A 22552-nucleotide genomic window follows, 5' to 3' on the forward strand; every position below is an offset into this window, starting at 1 on the left:
ATTTAGTAACCGTTGTTAATTAACGAATGGTTTCTGGGAATATTCTTATTATTGACAAACTATTATGTATGTTCTGCTCTATGTACAGGACTAATTTTGAAGTCCCGGCGCAATAGTAAATTAGGGATAAAAGTTTTAAAGTCGTGTTTTTTCATTGGGCTGCGGTAGATTATTCAAAATTGAATTACGATTAACGTTATATTTAGACGTTATCTCTCATTATTTCTCACCTAAAACCTATTCGAAAATAGTGCAGAAATATAATATTTTTAAGAGATTGGTTGCTTCATCGCGGTTGGGCCTCAATATTATCACTGAACATTGAGAATAGTTCACAAAAGAGATATTTGTAGTACACAAATAAATTATCATAAGGCTATCCCTCAATCTCATTTTTTTTCACAAATGTTACTTTTTTCGAAACAAAATTATTTAGCAAATGTAGGGGAAAGTGCACATGCTTGATACCATTTGAAGCATTTGAAGCTTCGTAATGACTAAATTTTTCCTATGTTTCTCAATAAACGTGACTCCGCAATATATTAATATTTTAAAAACTGGCCACTTTCCCATAGTTTTCAAAATATGTTTGTGATGAGTCACATATATTATATATTGTGAAACATAGAAAATTTAGTCATTACGAAGGTTCCAATGGTATCTAGCATGGGCACTTTCCCCTACGACTTTTCTCAGAATGAAAGAATATTATTTTACGATGTTTGTACGAATATTTTTATTATTTCGTTATTAATGTATTATTCTTATTTTGGGAAAATCGCACGTACTTAGATTGTCGCAATTATTTTACAATTATTGTCTTTTATATTGGTATTACTGTGTGATTACCATACGAAAATTTGTGAATATCGCGATTATTACGATTATTTTACTTGTGTGGTTAATTGAAATTATTTTTTGGAATATATATTCGCAAAATTATTAAGATTCTATTTAAGATTAACTTTGCGATTATTATGAGAATTGCATGACTTTCAGGAATATTTGCAAATCATGATTGCAGATATATTCATTATCAAGATTATTCTGTGATTATTGCGTTATTATTCCAATTTGTGTTAAAAATATTCCCTATTATTCCGAATATTTTGACTGTAGTCAGACAATTTGCGAATATTTATGGAATTTTCATTCAACAGCGATCATTAAGATGATTTTTTGATTATTGACATTTTTTGCAAATGCAACAATCACAAGGATTATTCTGCGATTCCAAAAATAGTTGTTTTTTTTATTCCTATCTAAGAATTTTAGTTGATACCGTTAAAATTCATTTTTGAATTTTTAATTCACCTTATCCGAGACACAATTCGCCATGTGTCTGCGGTTGAAATAACCATTTCGCCATATGCGAGAAAGAGATAGCTATAGTTGTTCAAGTTCATATTCTCCGGGAAATGCTTTTTGAGTAGTGAAAAAACGTGATTTTCCAGTGAATCGGACGAGAAATTTAGTGAAAAAATCTTCCCTTGTTGAGTGAGAAATATTCCTTGAGATTTTAGTGTAGAAAGTCTGGTGAAAAAGGCAATATTTGCTGGAGATTGAAAAATCCATTGGGAAAAGTGAGGTTAAATCCGACCACTGCGGTGTGCGAAAGATCGCACAATTTTGCGAAATTATCTCACGTGAAGCCGTGTAAATTCTGATAATGACGCTACCTGAGATACTCGATGCCTCATCTCTGGTCAACGGAGCTGCCATTCTCTTATCATTCTTTGCCGGCTACAAATACGCACAAATTGTTGCTGAGCGCAACGGTGGATCGAGGAAGGACGAAGGGTGCAGTCAAATGGACAAGGAGTCTCCGATATTCCGGGACAATGGCGAGTACAAGATGATTCTGGTGGTGCGGAATGATCTGAAGATGGGAAAGGGAAAGATAGCTGCACAGTGTGGACATGCAGCTGTTGGTGCCTTCCAGACAGCCATCAGACGAATTCCCAGCATCGTTCGCCGCTGGGAAAATTCCGGATGTGCCAAGATTGCCGTCAAGGTGGACAGTGAGGAGGAACTCATGCAAATCCGACGAAAAGCTGACACTCTGAGGCTCAATACATGCCTCATTCGTGATGCTGGACGCACACAAATTGAGCCAAATAGCAAGACAGTTCTGGCCATTGGACCAGCTGCATGCCAGGAAGTGGATCAAGTTACCGGGCATTTGAAATTGCTCTAAATGCCATAAATTCTTTTATATTTCCTCAGAGTAAGGTTATATAAATCCCGGAGTCAGGTAGAGTGGTCAAAAAATAATAATAATAATAGAAGAGAAAAAAAGATGGACTTACAGGAAATTAATAAAAATGATGCCTAAAACCAGAGATCACCTTCAGCTTCACCCTCATTGTTCTCCACAGTGGGCTCCTCCTTCGTGATGGTCAAAATCAAATTGTTATCCTCTTCGTCTGTGTCCGAAATGGCCAGATCATCCTGAATTGCCACACTTGGATTGCTGACAATTGCAGGTTCCTCCTCCGCAGCAGCAGCAGGAACAGGGACAGAAGCCATGGGAGCTTCTGGCTGAACCTCTGCCGGCAACTGTGGAGGCCGCTGAGGTGCCAAAGATGAACTCGAAGTCATTCCCAGGAAATCCGAAGGATCATAATTGGGATCGAGATCAATTGACTCATCCTGCGGTTGATTGTAAAAGCCAATTCCGCTCAATTGCACCATCGCTTCAGCCGCTTGCTGACTATCATCATCTCCATGGACTCCTGCACAAAAAATCCCCCCAACAAAATAAAATCCCTTTTCTCCTTCCCAAAATGACAAAAACTTCCTCACCAATTGAACTTCCTCCACCTCCGCCACTTATTGCCGATCCGCTGCGATTGAGACCTTCTCCCTGAGCCAAAGTCTCCACAACACTCTCATGGTCATTGTCACTTCCGACCTCCTCGAATTCCTCGTCATCCGTGGAGAATTGTAAATCTTCCGTGAAGAAGAAAGAAATGTTCATTAGAAGCTCGTAAGGCTTTTTTAATTCTTTTTATTCCCAATAAATTGACTTTCAAGAGATTTTTTTTTTAAATTACAAAATAAAACATTAATATTCAACAGATAAATTTTTTAAAGAAAAATCAATGCAATTTACGGCACATCCCATTATAAAGTGTTGCAAGAAAATCATGCATTTTTCTTTCACACAATTCAACATGGAATTTTTACTTACAACAATTTTTTGTACGAATTAATAAAATGGAAATAAACTTATTTATTTTACTTTTAAAATCGAGATTTTTTTATTTAATTATTTGTATTTCACTTTAAGATAACCATCATAAATCATCTTATATGAAGATTAAGGCCCAGACACATTTGCGACTTAAACCGAGAGAAGACTTAACGTAATTATAACACTATGCAACACGATTTTTGGCACACGGATCGCACATGGTACGTTTGATAGGGTCGAGTCTTCTGATCAAGAATCTGTTTTTGGTTTTGTTCCTAGACGTCTCAAGTTTTGTTAATTTTTTTTTTTTATATTTTCTCTGCTTTGCCTTATATTATCCGTTATATCGCGAGTTCTAGTGAACATAAATTAATAAATTTAGGTCCGTTGAAAAGGTAATTAGTTGTGCTTCAACTTTGTAATGTACTTGTTTTTTGTAGAAAAATTCCTTGGGTGCGAAAAAATCAAGTCTATCTAAAAATTCTCAAAAAAAATACCTTAGAGGAGCATTTTAAAAAATCATATAAATTAAACTAAACTAAATATCAATGTACTCTCTTCAGCACACAATAGATACCACTTAGGACTACATTTCGTTCATAGATGACATCCTGATCCGATTCCTCTAAATACCTAATTTTTTTTATTTTAGCCATTTTCTAAAAATACGACATCTCTAGCTTAGAGCAAATTTTTCCAAAAAATATTATTTTCTGGACGGATGATGATATCGACTTCAAATGTTCTCACTATCCTCCGTAAGTTGATCTAAGGACTCCAAATGACACTAAAATTTCCTCTACATGAATTTTCTTATCCTCCAGAAACCATTCTTTTGGAAATATCTGAAGAACTAAACAATCGATGACTTTCAGTTTAGGATATGTTTTATAGACCGTCCTATCGGACTTTTCACCCATACATCCCACACACTCCCTAAATTCCCTAAAACTGATTTTCTGTCTGTACAAAAAACTATTACTAAGAGTAAAATATAGCAAAGAACATCCTCTCTGTCGACTTTAGTTTGACATCTTTGGGTTTTCTAAATAAGCGAAGACTTTTCTTTTCAAAAATAACTTTCAAACCTTTAATGACGAGGAGGTGAGAAAAGAATTGTTTTTTCAGACTTTTATTTTGAAGATCGTAGGATTTTTTTTGGGTCACCATGATTCAATCGTCCTTAAAGTATTAATGAATGTCTTGAAAAGTAAATTTCTCAAGAACAAAAAAAACTGATCTTCGACAGAATTGTAGAGCCGTAAATTTTCTATAATTAATATACTCGAAAGAAATCTCTCAGCTCTTTTAGAATACTTCAGAAAAAAATACGTTTTGTTATGTAGGTGTTCCAATTCCACTATTTTTGGAAATATAGGAATCGCGCAAGATTTTACCGAGGAATCGGAAAAAAAATTCGGAATTCTGGGATCCCAGGAAAATCAGAATCATCCAACGTTCGGGTAACGAGATATTGAAATTTTTCGAAAAAAAACTTACACGTGGAACATAAGAAATCGCGAACTTTAAATGGTTCTCCTGAAAACGTGTCATTCTGAAATAGAATGGAACAGTCGATATAATTCCTCGACTTTATCATCCCCCAAAATTTCCACCTTATACTCCCCGGAAACCACTTTTCTCAACACATCTTCGCGTTTCAGACGATTTCTGAGAAATTATGTCACGCTGTTTATCCGTTCGTCTACATTCAACCCCGGATGTCATTTCCGGGATCGAAAAAAAAATCCGCGAAATGGCATTATACATGGAGAAAATTTACATACCCGGAGAAGACTTCTTTTGAATAAATCGTCCGTAGAACGAATTTCGCGCGAAGTAAAAGTAGTCGTAACAAAAAGATTCAAATGAAAATATATTCAAAAAATTTACCTTAATAAAAGAAATTAAAGTTTTATTCTGAAAAATAAGCAGTGTTTTCAAATTTTCCGCGTCACAAAATACTATACACATTAAGGCGTATTTCAAAAATGATTTCACGAATTGGCTCTCAATGGTATAGGCAAACATTCATATTTGTATGTGCATAATCCCGATGGGCATAATGCCGGGACTGAGTGTACCACGCTTACAAGGGAAGTTACTCGAGGCATCAAATTCAGAAAAATCATTTCTTTAGCGAAATCCATATTCACTAATTAGTTTAAAAAAAAACTATCTATTTTATGGATTTTAGTAATTATTAAAACAGAAAGTGCAAATAACAAAGTGCACATCAAATGAAAGATATGCCACTGACAATTTAAGCATAGGTTTCCAAATAATTTTTCCAAAAATCAATCAATTTTCGATTTTTTTTATCCAATTCCGATAAGAACTATAAAAAATATTTATAACGATCTCTAAATAGCTGATTGTAAGTAAATACTGATTTTCTTACTAAAAGTCTTCTACCAAGCACATAGATAATTTGATAAATCATGCAAAAGGATATAACTATTTTCCATAGTTTAACTTTGGCTTAAGCAAATGATCTTAAAACGTAATCCCAAAGTGTACCAGTGATGTCATTTTCAGCATCTCAATATTATTCGCTGACTCTCGAAAATGAAGTTACTTTCATCATTTTAAAAATTTTGATAAGGATTTTCAGTTGATGTCCTAAATAACCAATTTACATTACAATACCACTACAAAATAAAGAATTAAATGTATTTATTGTACCGACGGAGCAGCCAAGGATCGAACCCGCGGCGCTTCCGTTAAATGTCCTGCGCTGTACCGCTGAGCCACCGCTGCATGCATACTCATACAAATTTTCTTTATTATGTGTGCTGCGTAAGGTGTCATTTTCAACTTTCGGGGCGTTTTTTTTTTTTTTTAAAGAATTAACCAAATTTGGCAGTTTTTGAATATACCACGTTTAATTTGATGCCTTTCTGCGTTGTTGAGCAAAGCCACAGATTTTTCTGAATTTGATGACTCGAGTACTTCCCTTGATTGAGATTTGGGACTTCGGCGACCCCCCTCATAAGTCGACCTTGGGACCATTAACATGCCCTTCACCCTTAACTTTCCCCCAGTCCTCCCTTTTTCCACCAAAACTATGTTTTTGAGTTTTAGAAGTTACCTAGACGGACATTCGTCCATATACGAAAATATCGTTGAATCATTTCTTCATTCAAGGTCAAAAGTTCTCAACCGAATAATATTAAATTTGGGCTCGTTCGAAAGGTCTTGGAATTCCTAACTAATCTGAATAAATTCCAAACAGTTACGAACTGGTAATGAATCGATTCGTAACTGATAACTAATTTTCATCTGACATTCAATTATATTACTCCTAAGGTGTATTTTGGATTTTGAACAATATTTTAAGTGATTTATAAATCGGTTCAAATCAGCTATGAACCGGTTATGAACCGATAAGTAATTTTTATCCGAAAATGGATCGTCCAGTTATTTTGGGTGATCTTTTGAGTGATTTATCAATAGGTTCGAATTATTTGCGAAAGTACTTTTGAGATATAATATATCTCAGTTACAAATTTGAGTATTTCTTTGCAAATTAGTTAATACTCAGCAAACAGATTTAAAAACGAACATGTTCAAAAAACTTTCTTTTTTTTTATCTTTTTGTATTATCCTTCTTTTTGTTGTATAGAGAATACTAAAAGAGACAGTTGTATCTGATTTCAGGTTGAAGTAAAATTTCAATCGATTGAATTTTACCTAAATTGAAGAGTTTGTTAATGTTTTTTTTTATTTTGGTTATGTTTCATTTTTTTATATTAGTTAGTTTAAAGATGAATTAAATTAAATTAAATTAAAGATGTAATTAAAATCTTAAAAATTTGTCGCACAATTGCAAGAACTTATAAATTTTCAGTAATTATTAGAAGAATATTTGTGAAAAAAGACCCGAGATACTCTTTTTATAAACCATAATTCCAGTAATCTAGAAAACCACTAGAAATCTACGCCATTGAATACATTTTTCTATTTACAGCAGCCCTCTATTACTGACTAATATTTAGTGAAGAATTATCAATTGAAGCAAAGCCATTAATAAAAATAAATTCTATTTCGACATGCAATACTTTAGAATAGGATACGCCCAAGTTAAGAACTACGGAAAAATTAATGTAGAAAAAGCTCACCTTCTTCCAAGTAAGTATTTTGTGTACTACTTAAATTTGAAGTGTGGCTGTCTTTTCTGGGACGTCCACGACCTCGTTTCATGCCCCACAATTTAACTATAAAAATAAACCATTTGCCGTATTTTTTTTTCTTCTTCTCCAAATTAAAAAGAAGACATCATTTTTTTGGCCATTGTCAATTTTACACAGAGAAAAAATTAAAAGAAGAAAAAATCATGCATTTTTAAAAGGTGAAAAAGATGGAAAAAGACATGACAGAAAAAGAAAATCTTGTTTGAGACTAATCACCAGACCTTTGGGAGGGAGATCCTGGAGGAGAGAATTTATTTGTGGTAGGATGGTACACTTACCGTCTTCGAGGGTATCCCTGGCTTTTCTTGGTCTTCCTCGGCCTCGTTTGACTTCGGGCAGCGCTGGGATGATTTGTGGTCCGTGTGAACGGGATGACTGTGGATCATTGGAGGCAGCTGATTGTGGCCTTTCGCTGGGATCCATGTCGACATATTCCTCAGCTGAGCTATTCCCTCTGGTTTCTTGTTCATCATCCGCCCAAGATGCATCTAGTTCGGCTTCATTGCGTGCCCTCTCTTGCACCTGAGCTATGTTCCTCTCCAGATGACCACAGTGCTCTCCAAATTCATCCAGAGCACTTCGGGCACAGTCGAGAATTAGCTTGGCCTGCTTTGTGAAATTCGACTCACTGCCATTGTATTGTTCGCAATTTTTAGCTATCAGTTCAATATCTTGCAGAAATTCCTCCCTGGAATGGTATTTATGGGCTGTGATTTTTTTGGTGATTGTCTCAAGGTCCATTGGCTTCCTGATCACTGTATAGTAATCCTTGACTTGCTTCTTATTGACGGGTTTGAGGAATGGCCAAGCCTCTTGCATCACTTTCAATTTATTTGTCATTAGCTTTTCAAAAATGAACGACAAGGCTACTTGATCGTCATCATCGAGAAGGGGATTGATAGCTTTTTCCAGACGCATCAGACGTTCCTCTTTTTCTGCCAGACGATCAACACACTTTTGCAGCATCCGCTGAGCCGCAATGGTCAGAAGATTCTTCGGTCCATTGTAAACTGTTGAATTTTCCACAATTTGATTGACATCCCCGAGGAAATCCTCTCGACTCTGATACCTCTTCTGCCTCAAATTCTCCCGGATTGTCTGCAAGTCCATCGGTCTCTGGACAATCCTATAGTAGTCCGGCACGAGTTTAGCATTGACAGGGAACATAAAAGGCTGCACATCGGGAAGATCTCGCATATCATTGAGGATTTGTTCGAGAATTGACGAGAGGACGACAACTGGATCAGTTCGACGACGATTGGCTGTTTTATTGTGCCTCTGCAGGTAGTCACAGTGCAGATCCAGTCCAGCACGTCTCTTCCTCCTGCCCACTGCATCCTTGGGCACCTTCAGCAACAACGTTCGCCTCTTGACATCTTCATGACGTTTGAGCAACTTCCCACTCAATTTCACCTTTGTCCCATCAACATTCACCAAATCCTCATCATCTGCATTCAATTCCTTCTCAATCTCCTCCTCCTGCTCCTCCGTCATGGCCACCGTGAGCGATGGAGTCGGTCCAGGTGTCCCTGTGTACAATGGACATGCCTTATTTGTCCTCATGTGCCCAACTTGTCCACAGGCTCCGCATTTCAACTTCAAATCCGTCTTGAACTTTGTCTTTCGCCTCAACGGACTCGTATCCTTGACAGCCGGAACTGTTGGAGTGTGACTTGGTGTTGGTCCTGAACTGTGTGAACTAGCACTGCCCCTATCGCCCAAACTAATTGGATTTCCCGGAGCTGCGTGCATATGACTCATCATACCAACTTTCTCCTGATTCCTCTTAATCCTCCTCAATTGTTCCTGTATCCTCCTCTTTTCCCTCTTCATCTCCTCCTTCTGAGCCTCATCCAACGTTGCAAAACTCTTAATAAATGCCTCATCCTTGGTATTCCTAATCTTCGTGTAAGCATCAATTACCGGTTGCCGCCGAACAATTTCAACTCTTGTGAATTCCTTCCCTTCGGCATTCTTAAAAGTCCTGGTAATCTTCAGTATCCTCCCCGGTTGAGGATTATTCAAATTCCCACCTTGTTCTTCCTCCTTCTTCCCCTTAGCCCCCTTTGGCGTCCCTCCCTCCCTCTCCTCCATTATCTTCTTCAGCAATTCCTGCCTTTCCTGCTCCTCCCTCTCCAACGACAATTGCGTAGAAGTCTTCTTATTGGCCAACATATTCTCCAAATTCTTCCCCAATTCCTCCAAATCTGACTCCTCCGACGCCGTTGATTCTCCCTCATCCGTCGACAGAACCTCCCCACTGGACAACACCCGATTCTGCAGATCAAATATCCTCTGACACTCCTCCTTGTACCTCTCTTGATGTTCAGCTATTGAAAAACGATTTCCACGCGAAAATTTATCCATTCCCTCCTCCCCAGCCTTTGCCTTCTCCGTCGACAGTGTCCGGACAACATCAATCACCTCCCATCGAGACAATTTCTTAATCTCCTCCTCCGGCACCTGAAACTTCCTCAACAAAGCCTTAGCATTATTCAGCGACAGCCTCCTGAGATCTGCATCAGTTCCCGTTACTGTTCTCTTTGGCTGACTCTCTTGCTCTTCCTTGGTCTGCGTCGGCTTATTAGGTACCCGTACGTAAGAAAAACCCTCTCCACATCCCGTCGGATCAGCTGGTCCAGTCAATTGCAACAGACACTTCCCCCTGATAGCCTGAATATAAGCTCGTGTTGTATTCCAAGGAGCCACTTTAACTTCATCATCCATCTTCAATTGCATCTCTTCATCATCATCTTCCTGCTGGGCAAAAATAAATTTCTCCCCATATCCAGCATCTTTGAGCCTCTGTTCGGCTGCAATCATGCTAAAGTAGGCACAACACTGCTCTGGGGATACCATCGAACGGATTTCCTCTTCACTTGGCAACCGGAATTCCGGCTTGATCACCCACCAATTGGAATCCATGCCTGTTCTCTTAAAATCCGCACACTGCTTCAATCTCTTCCGAATGCTACTCTCACTGTGAGCTGGGAAAGCTTTTTTGATATCATCCATTCGGATCCTCCGAGGATTATCCGAACTCTTCCAGAACAACCTGAAACAGTTTGCATTAAAATGCTTTGTAAAGCCTGAACGGCACTAAATCCCCTTTAGGTCACCAGGATTTTTTCTGGCGTTAAAGGTGTTCGGATTGCATCCAGTGAGCTTCACTGCACTTGATTTCACGGGCATGGGTCTGACAACCTCATCCCGTACAAGAAAAAATAATAACGCATGTCTAGAAATCCCCTTGCGGAAAGGCCTAGTTCCTTCATGGAATGTTGTGCCAGTATTATTATTATTATTATTAAAGCCTGATCGGCTAAAGACAAAATCTCGAATATGGGTCAAAATCTTTTTAAATCCTAAATCCTTTTAAACCGAAAACGCTAAAATGGTGATGATGTTGATAACTTCTTTATTTTCTCTTTTAATTTATTTTGCTGCTCGAACTCAAAGAGAGAGCATTTATACGTAGGGCGTTTCAACTAGGAAAATTTTTTTGGCACTAATCTCAGGGTGTTCTACATGATGAGATAAGAAAGTTTTTCTTCGACGACCATATGATCAGACGCTGTTTAGAGGTGGCTAAACGACCCTCTCTGTAGTGTAAAATTCGGTAAAATGAGAAATTTGTTCTACAGAGAGGGTCGTTAAGCCACCTCTAAACAGCGTCTAATCATATGGTCGTAGAAGAAAAACTTTCTTGTCTCATCAAATACAGCACCCTCAGAATCCTAGCAAAACTTCGATCTGCAATTCTGCACTTTTGAAATTTTAACGTTTCTTGTCATTCAATCGGATACTTCGTGTGGCTTCGGGATAGTCGTGCGACTTCGTGAGCATCGCGAATTTCTTTCGTGTTTTCTAACCATTTCCTTCCCCTTCGTATTTTCTATTATGGCTGATTTAATAATATTGTATTATAACATTATAATAATATTGTAAAAAAAGAGAGTATTCACGTAAAATTGTTGAATAAAAATTGAATTTTAAATAATTTGAAATAGGGGAAATGCTTCTAATTTTGTCCAGTTTCTTATTTTGGACACTTTGAGGATAACATTGGACACTAAAAATAAATTGATTAAAATGATGGATTTTTATTCCAATATTTGATGAATAATGAATTCTATCTAAATATTTGTTCTTTTTGGAATATTTTAACACTAAATACGTTAAAATTTGAATATGATTTGAGTTGAAATTGCTTTGTTGAAAATTCAGTGTGAGCAATTGCTTACGAGAAATATGACAGAACTTCGTGGCTTACTTCAGTCTTATTTAGTTTTGGTGAAGTACTAACAAAGTTTGTTCGCTGTTTTTGAGTGATATTATTGAATATTCATTGAATATTGTGTTGATTCACGTTACTGATGATTTGTACATTTGACCTGAAGTGAGATTTGCCTTGTGAATTATATTTTTCGTGTGAAAAATGGGAAATTTTTTAAGACATTCACCAGTGAGGTGATGATTCTTATTTTGGACAGGTGTTTTTCTCACGAAATTTCGTGAAGTTTTAGCTTTTGTGATGGCTAGGTTGGACAAATGCCTGGAGAAATGAAGGAGCATCATCTCTACGAAAGAGATGCAGTGAGAAATGCCTTGAAAGGCTCCCGGAAAGGTCAGGGAATGAGCGAATCCGCACGTACTTGGAGTACCGAAGTCAACTCACTTTAATGAATGATATGGAAAGTTTCTGGGCTTCTTGTGACATTCCACGTTTCCCTTACATGACCAGGAAGAGGACTTGGTAAAATTGGTTCATAAAATGAAGAACAATGGGCATCCTGTTGAGGCGGATTATCTGTCCAAATTTACAGACAAGTTGTAAAAATTAATAACCAAGTTGTCCAAAATAAGAGTCAAATTCACCTCTACATATCAATTCATTTTTAAACGTATTAAAACTAATTTTAGTAAAAATGAGATGATAAATAGCTTGCCAAGTTTCTAAACAATCCTTCTGAAAAGAGAGTAACAAGAAAAGTCAATTAGTATTGAAAATATGGCACTTCAAACTTAGGATATCGATGCTAATATGCAGACTGTCCAAAATAATAAGCACTTCCCCTACATATTTTTATGTAGTTAAAATAATGTTTAGAAACATTAGAAAGGGTAGAAGAAATGTAGAAATCATCTAAATACTCTAAAGAAATTCTGCCGATAATTTTAAAATTTTCTATAGAAATTCTGCAGAATTTTCATACAACGATCGGATCCACCTTAGAACAAAATTCTGCAGAAATTCTGCTGATTTTTCGGCAGTTAGTAATTCAAATCTGACGAATGTCTGCAGAATTCTGCAGAATTTGCCGGGTGGGATACTGCCAAAAAAAATTTTTCCTAGTTGAAACGCCCTATTATACAGTTGACTTTTTTTTTAACTTGTCAACGTCTTAGAGCTTAAACGGTAAGAGATATCAACATCCGGTCTTCTATGGCTCTAGACTTTTTTTAAATTTTTCGCCCCGCCCCCTCAATCCTCCCAAAACCATATTTTTTTGGTTTTTTTTTCGAAAATAGCTCCTACGATTTCTTTTATTTTTGGATGTTATGGAGGTGGTCCAGGCGACCATTTCGTTCAAACATACCTATGACCTAAAAAAAATCGCCATCTTGAATTTTCGAAAGTCAAAGTTTAATAACTGGTCTTGAAATCAGTATAATGAATCGGTTGACTATCCGTGAGTGACTTATTTTTCTCGTGTTTACATTTTTTGTTTGTTCATATGCTTATAATGCCCAACGCACAATAACTTTTGTTTTGTAAATATGTTTTTGAAATTTCGATGAGAGTGAATGAAATGTAGATCTAGTCATCTCGCTCTCCCTCAAAGGAAGTTTTGAAAACATGTTTACAAACAAAAGTTATTGTGCGCTGGTCATTATGCCCAACGCACAATAACTTTTGTTTGTAAACATGTTTTCAAAATTTCCCATGAGAATGAGCGAGATGACTAGATCTAGATCTCACTCACTCTCATTGAAATGTCAAAAACATGTTTACTAAACAAAAGTAATTGTGCGTTGGACATAACTCATGCCAGAACATTCTAAAATAATCCTATATTTACCAATTTTTGATTTTAAAATGCTTTTGTGATTTATAAATCAAATTTGATATCTACACGGTAAAAACTTTTGGACACTGACCAAAATATTGGAACAAGTTTTCCTTGGAACAAATTTTTTTGGAATCAATTTGTATCAAGAGAAGATATTTGTTTGTTCCAAAAAATTTCTTTATAGTTTTGATATGAAATATCAAGCTTTAAAATAGCGTAAAACATGTCATATTGATTAAACTGTTAAAAGCCTTTTTTGCAATAATTTTTAGTTTTTATGCGACGATGACCCAAGGTCTCTTCCGAATGTCATTTTGAGACAAAAGCATCAGAACATATCCAGACTAAACAGCAAGCATCATTTTACAATCAAATTTCGGTGGAAAAGTTCTTTTTTCCACTGAAAAGCTCTTTTGGCCTCTAACAACTGAAGGTTTTTGACCCTTGGGGTACATTAAGAAGCATTTATGGTGGATATATTGACAAATTTGACAATTATCTGATAGAACCTAGTCATTTTTCTTAGTTCCTAAGATCCATCCCCACCAAGACTTTAATGTTTCCCTTACTTTTGTTCGTCAAACATTTTGCCTACGATATTTCGGTAAAAATTTATGTAAAACTTTAGAAAATGGAACTTAATTAATTTACTAATTATAGTTAAAAATGAAATTATTAAAAGATATTAACCTAAATTTGGTCAAAAATAAATACCCTAGCGCTCAATTTATTGAGTGGAATTATACTTATTTCCAGCTTTAAAAAACAAAATTCTATTATATTTCGAAAAATACTTAGAATATAAAATCAAAATGTTGATTTTTATGTTGGTATGAAAGGACGTTATGGTCTACGTATGAATTTTTTCGACATTTCTTTTTTTTTGTTGAGTTTCTTTAAGGATTAATCGGTGGAATTATACTTATTTCCACCACTGTAGTAAACCAGAAGACACAATAGGCTGATAATTTTTAAATGTTGATCCCTTACTAAATCTGGGTTAGGAAAGTTCGAACGGTTGTTTTTCTTTTAGTTCATTAAAAAATGATAAATACTCAATAGTTTTAATTAATACTGTAACAGGCTGAGTAAAGTTATTATTTTTTTTTTTCAAAAATTAGAAAAAACTGATAGCAGCGCACCTAGCGGTAGTTTTATGAATTTACGATGTTTCAAAAGGATGAAGGATTTCGCGACGTATTTCTACAGTTCATTTTTGAATATTCAGATGATACAAAGATGATTTTAATGATTACCCAATTTTTCAATCAAAGAGTTACGAAGAAACACTTTGGCAAAGTTTGAGCCCGATTCGAGAACACAAAGTATCTCTAGGGTCAGAGTAGGCGCGATTTTAAAAGATTCCAAGGTAAAATTCAGATATTTCATCTTGACTCACCTGTAAATGAAGACCTGGAGGAAATCCCTGACGAAGTTATTGGCTCTTTTGCTGTTGGGCCCAAAAACCTCATACAACGGACATTGCTGCCCCGCCGTAAATAGAGCATCAACTTCCCGGATGAAATAGGTATTTCTCGTTCGAATGAGCAGGAAGTCGCTTGGGGCGACATTGTGGGGATAAATAGGAGCTCGATACATGTTATTCTCCACCGCCTGGATGCAGTGTCCAGGCGCCAGGATGCCCAAAAATGGACTCGTGTGCGCATAAGCAATTTCTCCGTACTTGTACTCTGGCGGTCCTTGATCCTTAGCCGCCTTCCTCTTGTAGTAGTTCTTGATCTTTGAACACATTCCCACTTGATTCATCAACGGAGGATGTTCCTCGCAGAATTCCACCAGAATCAATTCCCCATCGCGTCCAGTGAGATCCTCAGGATTGCGCATGAAAAAAACATCTCCACCACCCGAAGCAATTCTCTCCAATTCCCTCTGCTTTGCCTTCTTCCGGATATTCTTCAGTAGCGGCAGCACAGGATGCGGATTCGGAGCTGCCAAAGGTCCATGTGAGTACTTCTTCATCGGTGGCCTATGGAACATCCTCAGCTTCAGTGGACCCATGTGAGTGGGAATGAAAGGAGCCCTGAGTTCCACAACGGGCGTCGAATGCTGAATGAGATTCCCACCGCCAACCTTCAGGCGTAGCGTCGTCTCCGACGATTTGGCCATGTAGAAGACATCATTGGAGATATTGAAGGGATCTCGATCGGGAGACTTTGGCGGTGGAGGCGGAGTATCTTCCTGCAAGACATTGATCACACCAGCTTTGCCCAGCAGAATCTTGGACTTCTTCACATGAGGATGAGGTATTTTGACTTTTGGAGGAGGCCCAGTATTCTTCTGCACCTTTGACGGATCGATGTCATCGGGAATCCCAAGAATGATATTCTCATCATTGGGATCCAGCGTAAGAACTTTGGGCTTTGGAACTTTGTCCATACACTCAGCATCCCAAATTACTTCGTCCTCCCACTTGCTGTACACTAACTCTTCATTCTCCACCGGAAAAATACTGTACCACGTATCATCGGCCTCTTCGGGCTTTTGCAGCATCAGGGATATCCTGTAAATTTTTATTTTAAAATCTAAGGTCAAATCTTTGCCTAACCAAGGTCAAATTTACATACGTAAATGGGCAAAAATATTGGATGATTGCATAAGTTCGTGGGACTTTTTCACGCAGGTCGTTTAGAGTATCTTACATCCCTCTGATGCCAAGTATCCTTCAAATAAGTCAATATGTCCTTTGGAGGCCCTTACCGAAATGTGGAACAAAATGTTACATTTGCAGCATTTAATGTTAGGTGAATTTTAGAAAGGTTTTATTTAAGTGATAAATTTCCACGGAAAAGCATTTTGGGCGATTATTTAGATCAAGTTCTTGCTCTTAGAATGATTAAAAGGTGTCTTCGAAAATTTCGAAATAAGGATTTATCCTTTGAAACATCAACTCCATTTTAAACGGCTTCTAACATTAATGGCAATATTGGGAGCTAGCGGATGAAAATTTGTGAATAACAATTGAACAGATTGTTAAGATGTTGGAAAATAATAATTCGATCGTATTTCGCTATTTCGAAAAGCCTTGATACATTTAATTTAAAGTTTAAAAACTCAATAGATGAGTGTCACAATTTTTGACTGAAAGGAATACGGGAAACCGTATAATTCTAGGGAATGTAACCATTTCTCTCCTGATATGTTGCGATGAAGAAACTTTTCTGGTTTGATTGGTGATAGGTGATGAGAAACGGATCTAATACAATAACGTACAGTGGAAAAGGCCCACGGAAAAACAAAAAAAGCTTGCCGTAAAAGCAGATTTTCAAAGACTTGCTGTAAATATGATAGGATTTCAGGGAAATTAATCACTTTGAGTTACTCCAACGCGATGAAACAATCATTAAGCATAAGCACCGTGGCTATTTCATTAGATTCAATGCGCCTATAGAAACTTTCGATTTCGGCCAAAAGAAAGGGCATATTTTTCCAAAATAACAACACTAAATCATGCATCGAATAGCAGACGCTGCCAAAATTACAGGAGTTACAATAGGAAATTCTCCGGAACCAAGAATATTCTTCAGATATTGACCCTCCAGATTATCATTTGCTTCAATCTCTACCTACAGAATAGTTTGATGCCAAAAAAAGGACTCCTTGGAAGCTGTCTAAAACGACCTTGTGAACTTTCTTCAAGAAAAAAACAGCTTCTTTCTTAAAAAATTAGATTGATAAGGTTATATATCTTTTAAGGACAAGTGTCAAGATCAGTGGAGACTATATCCCTGATTATACAAATAATATTTCTAAAAGAAAATATCTGTTAAAATTTACATTTGGGAGTCCTACGAACTTATGCAATCATCCAATATTAATCAGCTAGTTTCTTCTCTCTCTACATAACAGAAGAAAGTGTTTCGGATAAATGGGCACTTTCTCCTAGTTTTTAAAATCTAGGTACGATGAATGAGAATTTACTGAGAAACATAGGAAAAATTTAGTCATTTTAAAGCTTAGGATCGTACGAATCATGGACACTTTCCCCTACTTTCGCATCATTTACCTATATTATTGATATTATCAAAGTCGGTTCAATTCATGAGAAAAAGGGTAGTGTTCACCAGTTCAAGGATTTCTCAGTTTTTTTTCCCACAGACCAATTTATACACTCAAAACGCTCAAAACATCACCCAAACTCGCTTTGGAGTAGTGTTATTGGATTTGCGATAAAAAAATACATTCAGAATTGTCAGGAATTCCAAGACCTTTCCAACGAATCGAAACATGTCCCGATTCGGTTGAGAAATATGCTTGCAAGAGCCTTTTTAACCTTTGACCTTGAAAAACCCCTATTAGGTACGAGTCAATGATATTTTCGTGGCTTCTACACACTAGTAGAAATTTCTTGAAAAAATGCCTTTTTAAAGAAAATTTCCCCTATCCTTGTAGGCAGAAACGTCAGAATTTTTTAAAAATAGGCAATTTTTGATGAAAATTGCTTCTAGTGTCTAGACACCATAAAAACGAAATGTTCGTTTCCGCTAGATTTCCCTGACAATTCCAATGGAGAAAAGTGGTCTATGGTGCGACCACTAATGAGACCTACATCATTAGATAGGCATTTGCAAAGGTAATAACTTTTGTCCGGGAGCAAAGTTCTAAACCATAACTTAACAAGTTAACACAGTTAACTTAAAGTTTCAAAATTAAATAAATTAAATAAATTTTATTATTTTGGCTCAAAAGTATCCCATTCGGGGCACATTTTTATGAAAAACAAAGTTGAACTGAAAATATTGTCTCCTGAAAAATCGTCAAAAGGAAGTTACGACAAATGCTGATTTAACTGACAAAATCTTTTTTTTTAGACGATTTCTGAGAAATGTCGTCACGCTGTTTGTCCGTCTGTCCGTCCGTCTGTCACAAGCTCTAGAGGCCAAACGGTTAGAGATAGCGACTTGGGACCTTCGGGGGACCCCCCATAAGTCGACCCAAGGATCGTTAACATGTCCCTCATTTTCCCCCCACCCCTCCCCTTCCCCTTTTAGAGATTACCCAGGCGGACATTTCGTCCTTAGACGAAAATACCGTTGAATCATTCCTACTCTGATAAAAATCGCTTTTAAAAGTTTTGTAAAATCTCGTTTCCCCCAAAAGAAAAGTAACGAGATGTTTGGCTACCCCTGTCGCCATAGGGATTTTTGTAAAATCTTTTCATTTTCAACGAGATATCTTGTTGATACCGGATACTGCACATTTTTTACTAATAATATACAAAATCTTATAAAAGTTTCGTCAGTATTCTTTTTTTTATTCACCAAAACATGACGATTTTGTAGTCGGAAATGGTCTCTAAAGTCCTATTTAACTATTTCCTGCAGACAGCACACCGGCGTATAATTGCTATATATAACAAAAAGCAGGGGCATGACATTTCCTATGTTTCCCATATGTTTCTAGCGAGCCGAAAAAACTTTTGAGTTTATTAGCTGTTTTTTGTCATTGTAGAATGAATTAGCAAAAAATACTAATACAAAATAAAAGCCAATTTAATAAGAAAGAGGCAACCGAAAACCCTAAATTGGTAACCTACGTATTTTTGGAGATATCTCGTGAAATGTGTACGAAAACAGGGAAAAAATTACACTAAAACCGGTCGCATTTTTCAGAGCTAATGTCACCTACTTGACAAAAAGCATGAAAATCGTGATTGTTATATCTACCAAATTGATTAAAAAAATTTGACAGAAAATATTCCAGACCATTTTGAGAGAAAGGGATAAAAATGAAAGAGAAAACGATATATTTCACAACGCCATCTATTGAGAAATTCCCATGAAAACCAGATTTTGAGAAAACTTTTACAAGAATTTTATTAATTAATTTAGGTGGATTCGGTTTTAACAGGAAATCTTGTTGAGAATGAAAAGATTTTACAAGAATCCCTATGGCGACAGGAGTAGCCAAACATTTTGTTACTTTTCCATATAAATTGACTTATTTTACAATTTTTTTACGAGATTATTTTTTTCAGAGTAATAACGGATTTTCAAGGTCAAAGGTGAAAAAGACACTAGAGAGCGCTTTTATCAAGCAAATGGGGTCATGTTTGGGGTCTTTGGAAAGGTCTTGGAATTTCCGACAAAACTGAACCGGTTCCAATCGGTTTTGAATCGGTAATGAACCGGTTCATAAATTCAATTAAATTACTCCATTCAATTACTTTTGGGAAATATTTTGAGTGATTTATAAGTCGGTTCAAATCGGTTGTGAACCGGTAATGAACCGGTTATTTACCGATAAGTAATTTTTGTGCGAGTATAATTTTTATTACTCTTTAAACTATTTTGTGGAATCTATTGAGTGATTTATGAATCGATTCAAATACTTTTGAGGTATAGCATCTAAGTCACGAGTTTGAGCATTTCGCAAAGCCTGGGACGCTTTGCCAGCCCTTTTATGGGAAATTTAGCATTTAAATGTCAAATAAAAACCCTTAATTTAAAAAAAAATCATTACACTGAGAGAAATCCGAAAAAATTAAAATAACATTCCGGAAATGTTAATTTTACCCTGCAGTATTGATCCAAAATCTGTGTAAATATTACCCTTTTTTAGGTGTATTAGGGGTTAATGTTAACCTTTTTCATGTTAATTTTACCCTTAAAAAGGTGTAAAATTAACATTAAAAAATGTTGATATATTTTTACACCTAAAAAGTGTCAAAGTTATGAGGAAAAAAAGTTAATCGCACCCTCTTTTTTTCTCAGTGTAGGCATTGATTTTACCATGGAATTTTTGAAAGTAAATTGGAAGGAAATCTGACTTGATTACTTACATTTGCGATTTTGTCATTTTCCCACTCTGCGAGATGCCTGATTTTGCCCCTTGGAGCGGAGTAGAAACCGGTAGAACTTTTCCTGTATGACTGAAGGCTCCAGCCGTCCGGGAACCACTCGAAGGCAGCCATCCAGCTGCATTTGTCTTGGAATTTAGCTTCTGCATGACTTTGTGCTTAATGTCATTCCCATCCCAAACCACATCATCTTCCCAGTGAAGCTGAGACACCATCAGATAGGCGTCATCTGGGATGGGTTCGCCATTTATTTCAAACTCCTCCTTCTGCTGCGGATCTTCCTTCATCCTAAATCCATAATTGAAACCCTCTCCAGAGTCCGGAACTTCCAGCATGTCGTACCAAACTTGAGCTGGACCATAGCGCCAGTCAGCCACTTTTGGTTTGTTGTCTCCAGCCTCGCCCGTTTCCGGGGACTTTTCTGTCATTGCATCTGTGATCTCACTGAGGAGTTTCTCTTCATCGTCCGAACAGAGTTCCTCTTTGGTGGGCGACGGAGCAAAATGCAAATTCCAGCCGCGATACTTCTTGGGTTCGTCAGTGTCCGAAGTTGAATCTGAACCCTCCCTCTTGATGCCATCCCGTGACTGTTTTCGCTTCCTACGCCTCTTCCGGACACTGCGCCAAATCTGTGGCAGACTCGATGGCTTCCCAGGTCCAAAGAGTCTCGAGAAGCGCAGAACTTTGTCTGGACGGAAGTCCGGGAATAAATCACGGACATCGACATTGGCGTACTTTGAAGGGAGCATTGCTGCCAGAGGAGTGTCTAACTTTTTCTCAGTTGTTGCATCAGTTTTCTCCTCTTTAACCTCTGCCTTTACTTCCTGATCCCCTTCACCGGGCGCACTTTTCTGTGGAAGACTCGGAGGAGGCATTAGCGTCTTGTCATCCGTTGAAATTGAGCTACTATTAGCTGAAGTTCCATTTTCTGACGCTCTCCCATCCTCTGTCTTCACCGCTTCTGCAGACACACCATCCACAGTGACTTTATTGGCCGGAATGGCATCTTCAATGTCATAATCATCTTCAGGCTGGCTTTTATTCTCAGTCGGCTCAATGGCCACTGGAAGATCTTCAGCAAGTTCATTGATATCTGAGTAATCTACAGCAGTGTCAGCTTTTGTCGTGAAATCCTCATCATTTGTGTCATCTTCAGAATCCTGACGACGAAATTCATCTCCACTGTCATCTTCCCTGGAACTCCGGCGACTGTCTTTGTCGCTAGGTAGGCTGATCACCTCACTCAGGAGGGAATTCAAACCCAATCTACAACAAATTCCCCCATCAAATACCCGAAATCAATCCCATTCTCCCGATTTTCCCACCAAGTATCAAACCCCCCTGAAAAAGGCACATACCTGGCAAGAGATGCAAGTTGCCGCTTGGATTCACTATCAAAGATATCCTCCTCGAGTCTCCCCGATGAATCGATATTTCCAAACAGGAATCCCGTCAAATCTACCTCATTCCTATCGTCAGTATCACTATCATTATCCATTTTGCCGGAACAACTTTGTTTTTATTTACTTTCCGTAGCAACTGTGATTTTGAGGTTAGATTTCAGTCACTACATATATTTCACCATTTACACTAAACTAACACATTTTAGGGCAAAATAACAAATGAATATTGAAACAGAGATATTTAGGCACAGATTCCAACAGTTTTTAGTCACGAAAATAAAGTTTTTGTACAGTTTTTGAGGATTTTTTCTCGGAGAAAAATACACTGCTGCTGCAACAGAGAAAAAAACACCGATAATGGACGTCAAAAATTCGCCCTGTGAAATTGTGACAATGTGTCCCAAATTCGCCACGAACATGGCGGGAAACTCATTTGCAAACCGCCATTCCCGCCATAAATTCATATTTTCAAGAAAATTTCAGTTTACGACAAAATAGGGTAAGTGTGACAAATTCCGGAAAGCTTGCAATTTCGGCCACCTTTTTTGTTCCTCGAATTTTCATGAATTTTTAGTTTTTACATACTCCAGAGATTATACAATGCAAAAGAATGACAAAAAAAGTATCTTCGACAAACGAGATGACGTGAATAAGACATTTTGAAGAATTCCCGAAGGGCAAGGAACTATGAGAATGAAGGTGGCCGAAATAAGGCACCAAAGCTATGTCTACCGTTTTATTCATTTTAAAATGTATTAAGAATGATTTTGAAGTGAATAACCAAAAAAGAACTTCACTAAAAAAATGGCATATTTTATTAATCCAATTTTTATGATTTTAAGTAACTCAAAAAGCTGATATTTTTGTCA

General features: G+C 37.1%; 2 protein-coding genes across 3 annotated transcripts; one reads left to right on the top strand and one right to left on the bottom strand.

Annotated features, from left to right (window-relative positions):
* Positions 1-1669: 1669 nt before the first annotated feature.
* On the top strand, positions 1670-3252 carry LOC129799585 (probable peptidyl-tRNA hydrolase 2). Its single transcript, XM_055843610.1, has one exon. It carries the CDS (start codon positions 1670-1672, stop codon positions 2195-2197), a length of 528 nt encoding a protein of 175 aa, XP_055699585.1. The 3' UTR covers positions 2198-3252.
* LOC129799543 (transcription initiation factor TFIID subunit 1) lies at positions 2199-22042 on the bottom strand. 2 transcript variants are annotated; one of them, XM_055843508.1, is made up of 7 exons: positions 21639-22042; positions 20263-21546; positions 14863-15984; positions 7668-10444; positions 7318-7413; positions 2806-2952; positions 2199-2735 (listed from the first exon to the last, which is right to left on the bottom strand). In XM_055843508.1, the coding sequence occupies exons 1-7, from the start codon at positions 21776-21778 to the stop codon at positions 2332-2334; spliced, it is 5970 nt and encodes a 1989-aa protein (XP_055699483.1). In that variant the 5' UTR covers positions 21779-22042; the 3' UTR covers positions 2199-2331. The 2 variants fall into 2 exon arrangements, with proteins under 2 accessions (XP_055699483.1, XP_055699485.1); XM_055843510.1 differs by lacking the exon at positions 7318-7413 and having other exon boundaries at positions 21639-21989.
* Positions 22043-22552: the final 510 nt, after the last annotated feature.

This window comes from Phlebotomus papatasi, chromosome 1 (genome assembly GCF_024763615.1).
Source record: "Phlebotomus papatasi isolate M1 chromosome 1, Ppap_2.1, whole genome shotgun sequence".
Classification (NCBI taxonomy): Eukaryota; Metazoa; Arthropoda; class Insecta; order Diptera; family Psychodidae; genus Phlebotomus; species Phlebotomus papatasi.

What these genes read in the sequence shown, in the direction of transcription:
- LOC129799543 (XM_055843508.1), bottom strand. Translation starts at nt 21,778, where the DNA reads ATGGATAATGATAGTGATACTGACGATAGGAATGAGGTAGATTTGACG. An exon ending in CAGGGATACCCTCGAAGACG is followed by an intron (nt 7,414 to 7,667) that starts GTAAGTGTACCA and finishes TTATTTTTATAG; the next exon opens with TTAAATTGTGGGGCATGAAA. An exon ending in AGGTGGAGGAAGTTCAATTG is followed by an intron (nt 2,736 to 2,805) that starts GTGAGGAAGTTT and finishes TTTTTTGTGCAG; the next exon opens with GAGTCCATGGAGATGATGAT.
- LOC129799585 (XM_055843610.1), top strand. Translation starts at nt 1,670, where the DNA reads ATGACGCTACCTGAGATACTCGATGCCTCATCTCTGGTCAACGGAGCT.